At 29.2% G+C, this 13,624-nt stretch overlaps 2 protein-coding genes across 2 annotated transcripts; both read right to left on the reverse strand.

Moving 5' to 3' along the window:
- Positions 1–3,394: 3,394 nt before the first annotated feature.
- On the reverse strand, positions 3,395–5,782 carry LOC136088474 (uncharacterized). The gene is made up of 4 exons (XM_065812241.1): positions 5,649–5,782; positions 5,401–5,470; positions 4,546–5,052; positions 3,395–4,103 (listed from the first exon to the last, which is right to left on the reverse strand). The coding sequence occupies exons 1-3, from the start codon at positions 5,661–5,663 to the stop codon at positions 4,661–4,663; spliced, it is 477 nt and encodes a 158-aa protein (XP_065668313.1). The 5' UTR covers positions 5,664–5,782; the 3' UTR covers positions 3,395–4,103; positions 4,546–4,660.
- Positions 5,783–6,617: 835 nt separating this feature from the next.
- On the reverse strand, positions 6,618–9,912 carry LOC136088473 (uncharacterized). The gene is made up of 2 exons (XM_065812239.1): positions 9,665–9,912; positions 6,618–9,142 (listed from the first exon to the last, which is right to left on the reverse strand). The coding sequence occupies exon 2, from the start codon at positions 9,140–9,142 to the stop codon at positions 8,471–8,473; it is 672 nt and encodes a 223-aa protein (XP_065668311.1). The 5' UTR covers positions 9,665–9,912; the 3' UTR covers positions 6,618–8,470.
- Positions 9,913–13,624: the final 3,712 nt, after the last annotated feature.

A 13,624-nucleotide genomic window follows, 5' to 3' on the forward strand; every position in this document is an offset into this window, starting at 1 on the left:
TTTGTTATGTTTTTAGGATGAATAAAAATTCTTAAACCAACTTTGTTAGTTACTTACAATCATACCACCAAAGGATTTTTCTGGGTCATGACATCAAGCAATGTTTCACTTTTTTTGTAATCAAGTTTAAGTAAAACATAAGTATAACACGAATAAAAACATTACCGCGCTGCGTTTCAAAATCTATTGTTTCTTAGTTAAAACTTAATGTAATTAAGTAGAACTTGCTTTAATTTTTTTTTGGTCCAAAGATCAATTCCACAACCATTTGCGATTTTAAGAAATTCTATTGTTTCTGTGTAATGTTTGTTCGAATATCTCATAATGCCTTATAATGGTTTTTTAGAACACAAACTTTACGCTAATTGCGGCAGCAATTTAAATACATCAATGAAACAAAATAACACAAAACTAAGTATGATAAAAAAACAACCAGTTTCTACTCGGTTGACTTTCCGGTTCAGAAAAAATGAGTGCAAAAGAAACACAAGAAATCAAAATTACAACGTCAGATTTACCTTCCGCAGATAGTTACACCAACTACAGCTGACCAAGTTGCTGAAAATTAGAGCAAAAACAGAGTTATGTTCTAAAAATAAGTGGTTCTGTTTTCGACAATGCTCGACTGCAAAACTTGCCAAAAAGTGAAATCCTTGGCGTAGAATCTAAGATCGGAATGAAAATATCTAAAGAATGGTCCAATTATAAAGTTGCTTATTATGGCAAAGATAGAGAGCGACAGTTAAGTTCGATACGTAAGAAAATATTTGGTCAAAAAAAATGGGAACAATATTTTAAAATCTTTAACGCGTGAGAAAATTGTGACACCAAACATTTTTAAAACTGCATAAAAAATTGCAAAATAATATTTACGGGTTCCTGAAACTAAAGGTCTTTTTTGAGTATTAGTTTTGTCTTTATAAGCGTCAAATTTTTGATAATTTAAGATTAGAAAATAAAATTGCTTCAGAGTTGGTTGATTCACCTGGAACATGTCAGATCAGTAAACGTTTAATACGTGTTTTACTTTCTATTACAACTATCTATACATATAATCCCCTTAACAAGAAAATCCTTGACAAAATTGTGAGTTATATTTGGCTAAAATAAATATTTCTTGTTCAAGTTAAAATACTGTTGTTTATAAATTCCTCTTCATTGAAAGCAACAAGTTCATCATGTTTAAGTTCACAAAAAATAACTTTAAATGCCGGACAACAACTCGGAGAACAAATAGCATTTTAACAAGTTTTGTTTTCTAAATTAGCATAAAAAGAACTCATCACTGTAGTAATATCTCCTTCAAAAAAACTTTATTTGGATTGCTTTGATTTAAATGAATACAACTACCACAATACATTGTGCATTTGACAAGTGTGAGAAAAGTATATATATATATATATATATATATATATATATATATATATATATATATATATATATATATATATATATATATATATATATATATATATATATATATATATATATATATATATATATATATATATATATATATATATATATATATATATATATATATATATATATATATATATATATATTTATATATATATACATATATTTTTACACAAAAAAAACAAATATTTTTATATGCCGTCTATAGACGGCATATAAAAATATTTTGCAAGTAAACGAATAATAAAAATAAAAATGCCACAAATAACTGTAAACTTTAGTAAAACATTTTTTGTTTTACGTTACCTTTTAAATAAAAAAATAGAACTCGTTGTAATGAACTTGTTACACCGTGGTATTCGACTTGCGAAACTTATACAAAGTTCTTTTAATTACGTGAGCGAGATTTTGTGTAATTATTTAAAATAAATTTGCGTTTTCCGTTTTTTATTTAGAATTTTAAGTTTCATGAATTTAATATTAAAATTTAAACATTATTTGATAACATTTATCATTTAATAATAACAGTTTGCTATCGAGTTATTTAAAACAATTTGAACTTTGGCATAGTAATAATAAGAGTTTCAAATTAGATTTAAAAAAGATTGTATACGTAACAATGTATTATATGATTTACTTAAGTGGTAAACAAAAATTATCTGGTGCGAAAGGGAAGCGTTTTAAGCGACTGAAGGAAATGTTGGAAGAGGCAGATACCAACAGCACTATTCCTTCTTTCTATGCAAGAGCTGTCGTCTCATCAACTTCTCCTAGCTCTGCCTCTACCTCTAACCCTGCAACTACCGCCACTAGAGCATTTTTATCAGATACTACTCTAAATTCTAATGGTTTTCACAGTATTTTTACTGCTAACCCTGGCACTACAGCTGCTACTTCTTCTTATGTTGGCTCTGCATTTACTGTTACTTCGGCATCAACTTCTAGCTGTATCTTCAATTTTTCTTTTTCGTTTACTAACTCAGCCAACATTGATGTTAAATCTGCCTCCACTGTTACAGTCTACCAAATAAGGCATCTAAGTAATAGTCCGCATCAACCTGTGCTAGTTTTTAGTCTTCTAATTGGAAAAAGGGTTTACAAAAATACCAGATACACCTAAATACTCTTTCTCATGGAAAAGCCATCGAGAAAATAATAACTATTCCTTCAACAACTAAAGATATTGGTGAACTTCTCAGCAAAACTCATGTAGAGGAAAAAATGAATATTCAGTTTCTCGCCAGACAAGGTGTTGCTCTGCGTGGTGATTACAATACAGAAAAAGACTATAAAGAGTTTAATAAGAACTTTTCTCTGTTACTTAGTCTCAGAAGCAAAAATAATCCTACTTTAACTAAATGGATAAGAAAATTGCAAGACAAATTTACAAGTGCAACTATCCAAAATGATATTCTGCAGATAATGGGTCTCACTATACTCAGAAAAATTACATTCAAGATTTCTGAAAAACGGTTTACTATTATGGTAGATGAAACCACAGATCAGTTTAAGACTGAGCAAATGGTGATTTGCTTGTGATCTGTAGAGATTGCTTGTGATCTGTAAAGATGACTGGGAAAGGCATGAAGTATTTTTCGGACTTCACAGTATGGAAAACACATCTGCTGAAAGTATTATTGCAATTAACAAAGATGTTCTTATGCGGATAAATCTTTCAATTAATAATTGTTCCCTTACAAAAAAACCCAGTGAAAAAATGTTCCAAAACCCAGCGAACTTCCAGTGATCTTGTTCCAAAACCCAGTGAACTTCTAGTGATCTTGTTCCAAAACCCAGTGATCTTTCATAGCTAACTTTCATGTTTATATATAAAAAATGAAAGTTTAGCGAATTCGCTGGAATTGTATTTTTTAAGATGTCGTTTTTTAGAATATATTTTTTTTAAAACGTTCATAAACATTTTAAATATTTAAAACCGATAAGCGCGAAATAAGACAAATTAAGCATAGAAAAATAAAAATGTTTAATAACATTTATTTAAAAATATCGATATTTAAAATAGAAATACAATGTTTAAATAATAAACTACCTTAAGTATGAATACAAACTTTCATAATTTTTAACAAGAAAATAAAAAGTAACTTCACTAATATTAAAGTAAATGTTTGTTTTTTTATTGACCTTGGCTCAGATTTTGTTAAGAACAAGTTAATGTAAGCATATTGCGGATCTTTACTATACATTACGCATGTTTCTTTATTTAAATGGTTTACATTTTTTTAAGCTTAAATCAAATTTTTTTCTAATTTAACCATTTAAACGAACTAAACAAAAAATCTTAATTGTATTTTTATTTTTTTTGTTTTGATAGAGATTTAATTCGTAAAACATAATCTACAAAAAAATTTAATAAAGCAAAATTATTTTGCATAAACTTATCCGAGCTTGTTTGAAAAAAAATTGAATGAATTTCATAAGTCGAGAACTAAAAGGCTGTACATTTTTTTGTTTTCGAATAAATGCAATTTGTTTACTTTTCCTGATAACTTATCTAAACTTTTTTGAATTTTATTTATTAGGATATTTTAGTATATTTTGAGGCGAAGAAATCATAAATGCGGTCTGTTGGTTCTCTACAGACAAGTTATCAAAACAAACAAAAATTAATAAAATCGTAAGTTATATAGTGCTTGACGCATTCTTTTCCGTTTGGGTCTTCGGAGCTAAAAAAAAAAATGATACAATATATAAAGGGCATATATAATAATTATATAAAAACATAATATATAAAATAAACAGTAGAATAGTAAGCAAAAATAAAACAGTATAACAGCTAAAAACAAATATAACTTTAAAAACCAAGGATAAATTATAAAAACAAAAACATATTTATTTTTAAAAATTAATCATTACTTTAAAATAAAAAAATTTGATTGGTGACACTACAACGTAAACTTAACCAAACTTAAATTAAAAAAAAAGATCATACGAAAATCACAAGTTGAAATTAAAAAATTAAAAAATCCTATTATTTATTGTTTTTCTATAAAATAAAATTAAGACATGGTAGTCTTCACTAAATTATGTTATTTATAAATGATGAAAACTAAAGATATAAAATTATAATTAAACACGAAAAGTAACTCCAGCATTAAAATATAATACCTGCTTTAAAATAAGCTTTGCGCTCGTCATTAATTTTTTCACAGAGCGCAACACTGACATCATTTTTTGAAAAATTTGGAAACTTGGATATTGTAAGTTCTGTAAAAATTGCAGATTAGCAGTTTCTCGAATTGAAATGATTCTGGAATTCCAGAGTATAAGCTAGAGAATGTTGAATGTTTTCTGATTGAAGTTGATTGAAGTCAATCGAATGGAACGAATTTTCATGAAACGAATTATGATTGTTAAGAAAAAGAGTGAAATCAGGATGATCATCAATGGAGTCATTAGTTGAAAAAGATTGGAATTGTTTGGATTGGGATTGGGTTGAGAAAGGAGGAGTTACTGGTAATGTTTGTGATAAAGGAGGTGGTATTTGTGAATTTGTTGGTTGTAAGTATAATGGAAATGGTTTTGAATGGGTTGTCCGTGGTTCGGAAATCAACATTTTTGCCTTCTTTCTTGGCAACTCTTCGCTTAAGTCACCTTCTGCTTTGCTAACAAGTCCTAAAAGTAAAATAAAATACATACAATTTAAAATATAGGGCATTATAAAACTTAGGGTATTTTAAACAGAGGGTCATATAAAACAGAAAAGTTGGGCATTTAAATCTACTGAATAGTCACAAGCAGTGAATGACTAAAAGAAAAATGAAGTACACTAGAACAACCTAGTAATAATCATAAAACAGCTGATGAAGTAAATCACAAATGTTTAGTTATTATAATTCCATTTAAAGTTTTTAAAAAATTTTATAATAAAATTCTTATTATTGTAAAAAAAAACTAGAATTGCCAAAATTGATCTCATCTATGTCAGTATTTTATTTTGAATAAAAATGACCGTTTACTTACTTTCTATTTTTTTGTACAATGTTGTTAGCTTCTTAGCAAAATCTTCTTTTAACGCCATAGTATGAGTATTCTAGATATTGTAAAAATATGTAACCAAAAATTTTATTTTATGAATAAACAGGATAGGTTAATCAATTTTTGTTTATGTTTATGTCTACTTTTCCAAAATTGTATGGTTTCGATAAGTTTCCATTTTTGAAGAGTTAAAGCCACTTTTATAAATGAAACTATTAGTAGAATAAACTTACCAACAATAACTCCATTTGCTGAACTGTTATATATTCAAATCTAACAGACTCCTAAAAAATTAACAAAGTTTTATCCAGAGTTTGAACTGATCTTGTTCAAAGTAAATTTCATAATATATAAACCTCAATTTCATTTGTTATGTTTAGCAAAGCTTCTTCCAAACTGTCTAAATATAATTATATAATTACTATTTCATAAATGCTAAATATATCTCTAAAAACAGATGTTAGTAATACATCAAACAAAAAAGACAACTAACAATGTTATTATATGAAATATTTAAAATGCTGGAAGCATACGCAATTGAAATAATTAACAACTTTAAATATAAAATATCAAAAGAAACTTAAAACATTTTCAAATTTGAAGCTTACCAACCACACATATAACTTTACCCTTCTCAATGGGGCCTTCATCTCGATTAGTAAGTTTCGTGTATCTTACATCACTTTCTTTGTTATTTACAAGAAAAGCCCTGTTAAGTACAGATGTATCTCATTCAACAGAGACAGATCCATTGCGAGACCATTGTATAACAGCAAACTTTGACATTATGAATACTAAGACTTACATAAATTTAAAGATTAGAAATAAATAAATAATTTTGAAAAATTTTTGAAGTAAATTATAAGTTGCTATTAAATTTTATACCTCATTAGCAACATATAGTTATAAATGTGTATTACATAAACTTATAGATGTATATTAATAAGACTTTAAGTATTTAAAAATTGTAACAACATATAAGCAGTTAAGTATATTGTAACAGAAATTGCAACGGTCTAAGGATACAGAAGATTATATGAAAATTATCCGATTCTAACTAGTACCATGCTTCTGAAATAACAAAACTCTAATTGTTGCTGTGTAGAAAGTTGAATAAAATGACTTAGGTAAATTAAAAAAAAAAACAGCAACCTAGTAGTTATAGAAAATGTAAATATCAATTTAATAAAATAAAAAAACAATTTTAAACAGAAACAATATTTTTAAACCAAAAGTTTTCACAAAATTGACAAGCCAACATAAACTGTTGAAGTTTACATATACTTTTTTGTCACAAATAAAAAATGTAATAGTTTACCTAAAAAAATTACAATTCACCAAAAAAAAATTACAGTTCACCAAAAAAAAAACAGTTTACCAAAAAAGAGTTATGTAAACAGCTCACAAAAAAAAATTAAAATGTTACAAACAAATCATCATGCAAAAATAAAAAGCAATAATAATACAAATAATATTATTACACAAAGAATAATTATAGAAGAGTTAAAAAGGGCATAAATCAGGAATACTTACAATAAAACCTTCAACCAAAAAAGCTTTTTGTATTATTTGCTCTGCAAAAATTATAGATAGACATTCTGCATACATAAAAATATGCTTAGCTGCTTTTGGACTTGTTTTTAATAATTTAACACAAGCAAAAACATTCATCTCAAAAATAAAGAAATATTCAATACTACAAAATGATCCACAAGTAAGTTTAACAAGTGAGTCACAATGGCGAACATTCTTATGACGAATATGGTAAATGTTTTTGGCAATAGAAACTTTGTAATATTTTTGAAATTCAGAAATATGCTTACCTAAATAATGCTCAAAAAACAGTTTCTCCCAATTAGGAATATTATAATTACAGCCTTTATCTAAAACTTTAATAGAGCCAATAATAACTCCTTTAAAATTAAAATTATGAGAACATAACATGTCTTCCAAAAAGTCTATGCAATCTTCGTCTATAATATTAGAATTAGAAGCTTGAATGTGGTTAAATATGAAAATCGATCTATTACTTGAGTAGATATATCTTGAGTACCATTTAAAAATGATAAAATAATGCCATTAAAATTTTCAAACTGATGACAAGAATAAGATAAAAAAGGCCCCCATAGACGAGCACATGAGGGAAGATGAAGTAATTGGTGCACATTATAAGACATATTCTCTCTACCATACAAACCAGGAAATTCATAAACAAATCGATTATCTAATAACGTGGCTTCATTAACAACACTTTCAGATAATACCTTATTATTCAACATAAAAACAACATTAGATAAAAGAATAAAATGGTCAAAAAACTGCGGAAGCAAAATATCACATAAAATAACAGGACCATAAAAACTAAAAAATTAAAAAACTCAACACCTTTCCAATGCTTTATGCAACTTAATGATCGTGGAGTCCGCCTTATATTGCTTGGCACACTAATTGCAGATAAAAGATTATTTATAACAGTACAGTTTCTACGAATAGAAAAAATAGAACCAGAATAACAACTATCAAACCAGAAAGAAAACATAGCTTTTATAACACCAAGCTCTATACAGTGCAGATTATCAACAACTGTTCCATTTACACAATCAAAATTAGGCACTCTTACTAACGGTGAAATATCTAAAAACCCTTCAACCACATTAACACAAAAAAAATCTGTATTGCTTCTACAATTCATGCTAACATCAGAAAATGGGTAAGTCATACAAGACCCCCTGCCTTTTGGAACTCTTTCCCCTCTAGAAGAACACCAATGGCAACCATTATAACCATTAAATTGCCTGCGACAAAAAACCAGAGCTCTTGCAATTGTGTCACATGAAAAAATAGATACATGAAAAAAAACACGAATATTATTAGATAAGAGTATACCATTAGTGGATAGGTTAGTAAAAATATCAATAAAAGGAGATAAAAATAATTGTATATTTGGTTTTTTAAAACCCGACCAGAGACCAAAAAACAAAATATTAGTAATTTGCAATGAATATGGAAAATTATGAATGGATGCTAGCAAAGGCCACAAGGACCACTTTGATGATTAGAAAACGGGAACTCCATCAGTATTAACAACAAGTCTAATTGTTGCTTGCCCATTTTCTTCAAGATCTGCTAAATGTATCCAATTGTTATCACAAGTGTTTTTAAGCTGTTTGTTTATGTTTAAAATACGAAAAAAGTTGCATTTCTTATAAAGATAGGATGATGTAAAATATTTCAAACATTTTGTACACTGCTTATTAGAACTTAAAGCAACTTCACAAACATCACAAAAAAAAACTTTTTCATATAAATCTTTTTCCTTCTTGAAAAACTTCAAAAACAAATATTTAGATGTGGGCAAAACACTGTGTGGCAATAAAATAGTTAAGAGTGTTAACAACGCCTCTAAGGCTTCGTAGGACAAATTAAAACGCAAAATAAAAGTCATTATGCATAAACATGCATTAGAGACATTTATCTTTGAGCCAGGATACAGAGGTGGACTCTCTGAACTTGCATTTTCATCACACTCATTATGAATTGTTTCATTTTCTGGTTCATCAAAGTCAGATAAATGATCCATAAATTCATCTTCAATATAATCATTGTCATCAGAGGTGCTCTCATTCTGTTGTTGAGCACAATCAACTTTTGACATCCTCCAACGTGTTGTTCTTGGAACACTTACTTCCCCTGATCGCCATTTCTTGTAGCAACCAATTCTAGGCATCTAAAATAAAAGAGACAAGCAGGTAAAATTAAACTTTAGCTAAACAAGATTACCATCAGAAAGACAACAAGAGACCTATTGTGCTTAACCTAATTGGGCTTTAGGGTAATATATATATATATATATAAATATATATATATATATTATATATATATATATATATAAATATATATATATATATATATATATATATATATATATATATGTATGTATGTATGTATGTATGTATGTATGTATGTATGTATGTATGTATGTATGTATGTATGTATGTATGTATGTATGTATGTATGTATGTATATTTATATATATATATATATATATATATATATATATATATATATATATATATATATATATATATATATATATATATATATATATATATATATATATATATAAATCAATAATTATCTATCATGTTCAATTAAATACAATAAAGAAATTTATAATAATAAACTTTTGTGAAATTATAAAGTTGAATATGTATTCGCTTTAATAAAATGAACATACTGAACAACATACCTGTGGTTTTAGAGATTGAGTAGAACTTAAAATAATAGAAACTGAAACTGTTGATACAAAAAAACAACGTTTACTTTATTACAAAAATTGGAATAAAAAACTTCAAGCAGTTATATCAGTCAAATTTCTAGAAAGTTTTAACTGTTATCAAAAGCTATATCAATATTGAGTTATAAAACGAGCGACGTTTTTGATTATTGGAAAACAGCGCTAAATTTCCACTAAAGTTTTAGATCGCTAGAAATAAAATGACGTTTTTCGTTAAACTTCCAGTGAACTTCCAGCGAAGTCGTAAACTTTGCGGAAAACCCAGCGAACTCGGTGAATTTCCAGTGATCTTTTACATTTCCAGTGAACTTTCACTGGAAGTTCGCTGGGTTTTTTTGTAAGGGTTGCGGTTGATATTATGATGGTGTCAGCGTCATAACAGGTTGCAAGTCTGGAGTTGCAAAGAGAATAAGTGACCTCGAACCCAAAGTACTATACACCCATTGCTATGGCTTTGAACATAGCAGTAGAAGAAGCTTGAAACTATCAATATTATAAAAAAAAGGAATGAGCACTGTTCATGAAATTATAAAGTTGATAAAAAAAATCTCCCAAACATGAATGCTTTTTCAAAAAGGTAAAAGAAAATATTCTCGTTGGGACACCCGGTATTCGTATACTCTGCCCTACACGCTGGAAGGTAAAAGCCGAATCATTTTATTCAATATCTGAAAACAATGAAGCTCTACAAGTTGCTTTGGAAGAAGCTAAATCTAATACAAAAGACAATGAGATCGTAGCTCAAATAGGCGGAGTTGCAGCGCAAACAGACAAATTCTCTTCCTTGTTTGGAATTAAATTGGGCAAAACTGTTATGCATAGTAGACAATTTATCAAAAAGTTTGCATATGGTAACACTGTCGGCTAGTGAAGTTCAAAAAGTTGTTGAAAGAATTTTAATTATACTGAAATCTATCCGGTCTGAAAATTCATGTGCTATTCTGGAACCGTATTGAAATCAAAAGAAAATTCTAGTTTCGATTTTTTCAAGAAGATATATTTCGAAGCTATAGAAATGACAATTGGCAGTTTCAATCTAGATTTAAACAAAAAGGATATTTAATGCTTCAAAAGATAGAATCAGTACTTATAAATGTTTCATCTGAACGTAGTTCAATAAATTATTAAGTTCTTGCTTTCTATGCTACAGATTTGAATGTTTCAAGACTGCATGCACAATTACAACTTGTGCACGAATCTACAACTGAACCATTAGACACTCAAGAAATCACATGAAAAAAAGTTAGTGTAATACATATAGTATAGACATTATTACAAAAAGTTGATTTCCTTCTGGACACAACAAGTGCAACTCGACAAAATGTTGACCAAGCTATATTTCGCTTTCAATATTTCGTGGCGAATCCTTTGTTGTCGATCACAGCCTTGCATCTTCGAGGCATAGATTCGATCAGGTGATCAATGAAACTTTGTGGAATCGCTGCCCAGGCCTTTGGATTTGTTCAAACAGTTGATCCTTATTACGAACACCTTCACGATTAATTCTGCGGTTGACGATCTCCCACAGGTTCTCGATAGGGTTGAGATTCGGAGATTGAGGCGGCTAATCCATCACCGATAGGTGGTTGTCTTGAAACCACTGCTTGACTACTTTTGTAGTGTGTTTCGGATCGTTGTCTTGCTGAAAAACCCATTTTATTGGCATATTCCATTCAGCATGAAGTAACATAACATCTTTCAGGATATTTTTATAAATGAAACGGTCCATTATTCCATCGTTTTGATTAATTGGACCTAGACCGTTAGCAGAAAAACACCCCCCAGACCATTACATTGCCTCCACCATGCTTCACAGTCTTATGGCAGTAACGTAAATCGAGGCGTTTTGCGGGCGGTCGACGTACACGGCAAATGCCATCGCTGCCAATGATATTGAACTTCGATTCATCACTGAACAGGACAGTTCGTCATTTCTGCACATTCCAGTCAATATGAGATGTAACAAACAGGAGTCTTTTCTTCTGGTTTTTTAGTGAAATCAGCGGTTTCTTTGCAGGGCGTTGAGAAAACAATCCGGCTTCAACAGCATGTCGTCTGATTGTTCGGTCCGATACAGGCAGCTCTAATTGCTTTTGTATCTCGACTGATGATATCCAGGGATCCTTCTTGACGGATCTGACGATCATAGAATCCTCTCTAGAAGTGGTGGAACGCGGTCTTCCACCTTTGTTATCTGCTGCCAACATCCCCGTAGAACGATATTTGGAACATAGTCTTGATACGGTCCAATTTTTCACGCGATATTTATCACAAATACTTTTTTGTGACATTCCACTTACGTAATCGCCAATAATTTTCTTTCTTAGTTCCAATCCAAGACTTTCGGGAGCCATTTTTGCACTTGAAGTCATAAAAATAATAAAAATAAATAATCACGATTCTCAAGGCTTACCTGAACCTGTGTGAACCTGTTCTGAAAGATTCTAGATGCTTCTTTTCGATGCTTCTGCAAGCTTCTGGATGCGCCTGGATGCTTCTGAATGTTTCTGGATATTTCTGGATGCTTCCAGATGCTTCTTCTGGAAACTTCTGGAAGCTTCTGCATGCTTCTGAAAACTTCTGGATACTTCCTTTAATTATTAAAAAACTTCCGTGACGTTGACACGGACCAGACTTAAGAAAATGAAACAAACCAAAAAAGTTGCACTTGTTTTGTCCGCTGCAAAATGGCACTTGTCAAAGAAATTCTGCCTGTGTGCTGTCACCTGTCAGCTGATTGCTCATGTCATGGCATGCTATGACTCCAGACTCCTGAACTGTTTGCTGTGGTGGTATAGTTTGTTTAGTTTTTAAGACATGTAAAATTAGGAACACTTTTTAGCATTGTTCGATGTTGGTTGCAAATGTTTTGTCCAATACTGTATATATATATATATATATATATATATATATATATATATATATATATATATATATATATATATATATATATATATATATATATATATATATATATATATATATATATATATATATAATATATATATATATATATATTAGTAAAACTTCACTTTTTGTATGCATGTATGCTAGTTGGTACAAATTTATAGGTGGAGAATTATTGCAAAGGTTATAATAAATCTGTTTGACCCCAACCAAAGGCAGAGAAGAAAGTGGCAGTTCCAGAGATATATACTTTTAAACTAACCCATCGCTTGTTTTAGGCTATTGTGAAAAGCTTAGTAATAAATAAATAAAAAGTAAATAAATACATGTATCTTTATTCTTACTGTTTATTATGCACCGTAGTATCTTAAGTCTACAAGCGCTCAACACGCAGTACTTAATGTTTTTAATGCTTTTAATAGAAACAAATGTCCAGAAATTCATATAACTATTTTTACTAACATTTTTGGGGTACTCTGATAGTAAACTTAAACCTTAAATATCTGAACTGTGGACAGTAGGGTTATGACTTTTTTTCAACCTTATGCTCCTGTACTGTAGCTTGATAAACTTTTACCTAAAAAGCATGAAATGAACTATTATTTACATATCTTTTGAAAAAAGTTCACCCCGCCATTGAAAAATCGATTTTGACATAAGTATCGATTTTTCAATGGTGGATTGAAATTTTTTAAAAAGATATGTGAATAATAGTTCATTTCGTACTTTTTAGGTAAAAGTTCATCAAACTACAGTATATGAGCATGAGGTTAAAAAAAAGTCATAACCCTAGTGGACAGTTATCAATATGTTATTACAGAAAAAAGTAAAAGGTTCAAATCTACTCAAGAAAATTTTTCATGCATAACAAGAAATGGAAGTAGGGATATGGTTTGCAATGACAAAGATTTCTGTTATAAAAATATTGAGAAATGCTGCCTTAAAAAAATTTTTAATATACGAAAATATGCTGGCTTTGCAAAGTGCATAATGTACACACAGTGG

The sequence above is a fragment of the Hydra vulgaris genome, chromosome 12 (assembly GCF_038396675.1).
Source record: "Hydra vulgaris chromosome 12, alternate assembly HydraT2T_AEP".
NCBI classification, from domain to species: Eukaryota; Metazoa; Cnidaria; class Hydrozoa; order Anthoathecata; family Hydridae; genus Hydra; species Hydra vulgaris.

Excerpts from the sequence above, each read along its gene's own strand:
- LOC136088474 (XM_065812241.1), bottom strand. Across the intron at positions 5,053-5,400 it reads ATTGTACAAAAAAATAGAAA|GACTTGTTAGCAAAGCAGAA; the intron begins GTAAGTAAACGG and ends TTTTACTTTTAG.
- LOC136088473 (XM_065812239.1), bottom strand. The coding sequence starts at position 9,142 with ATGCCTAGAATTGGTTGCTACAAGAAATGGCGATCAGGGGAAGTAAGT.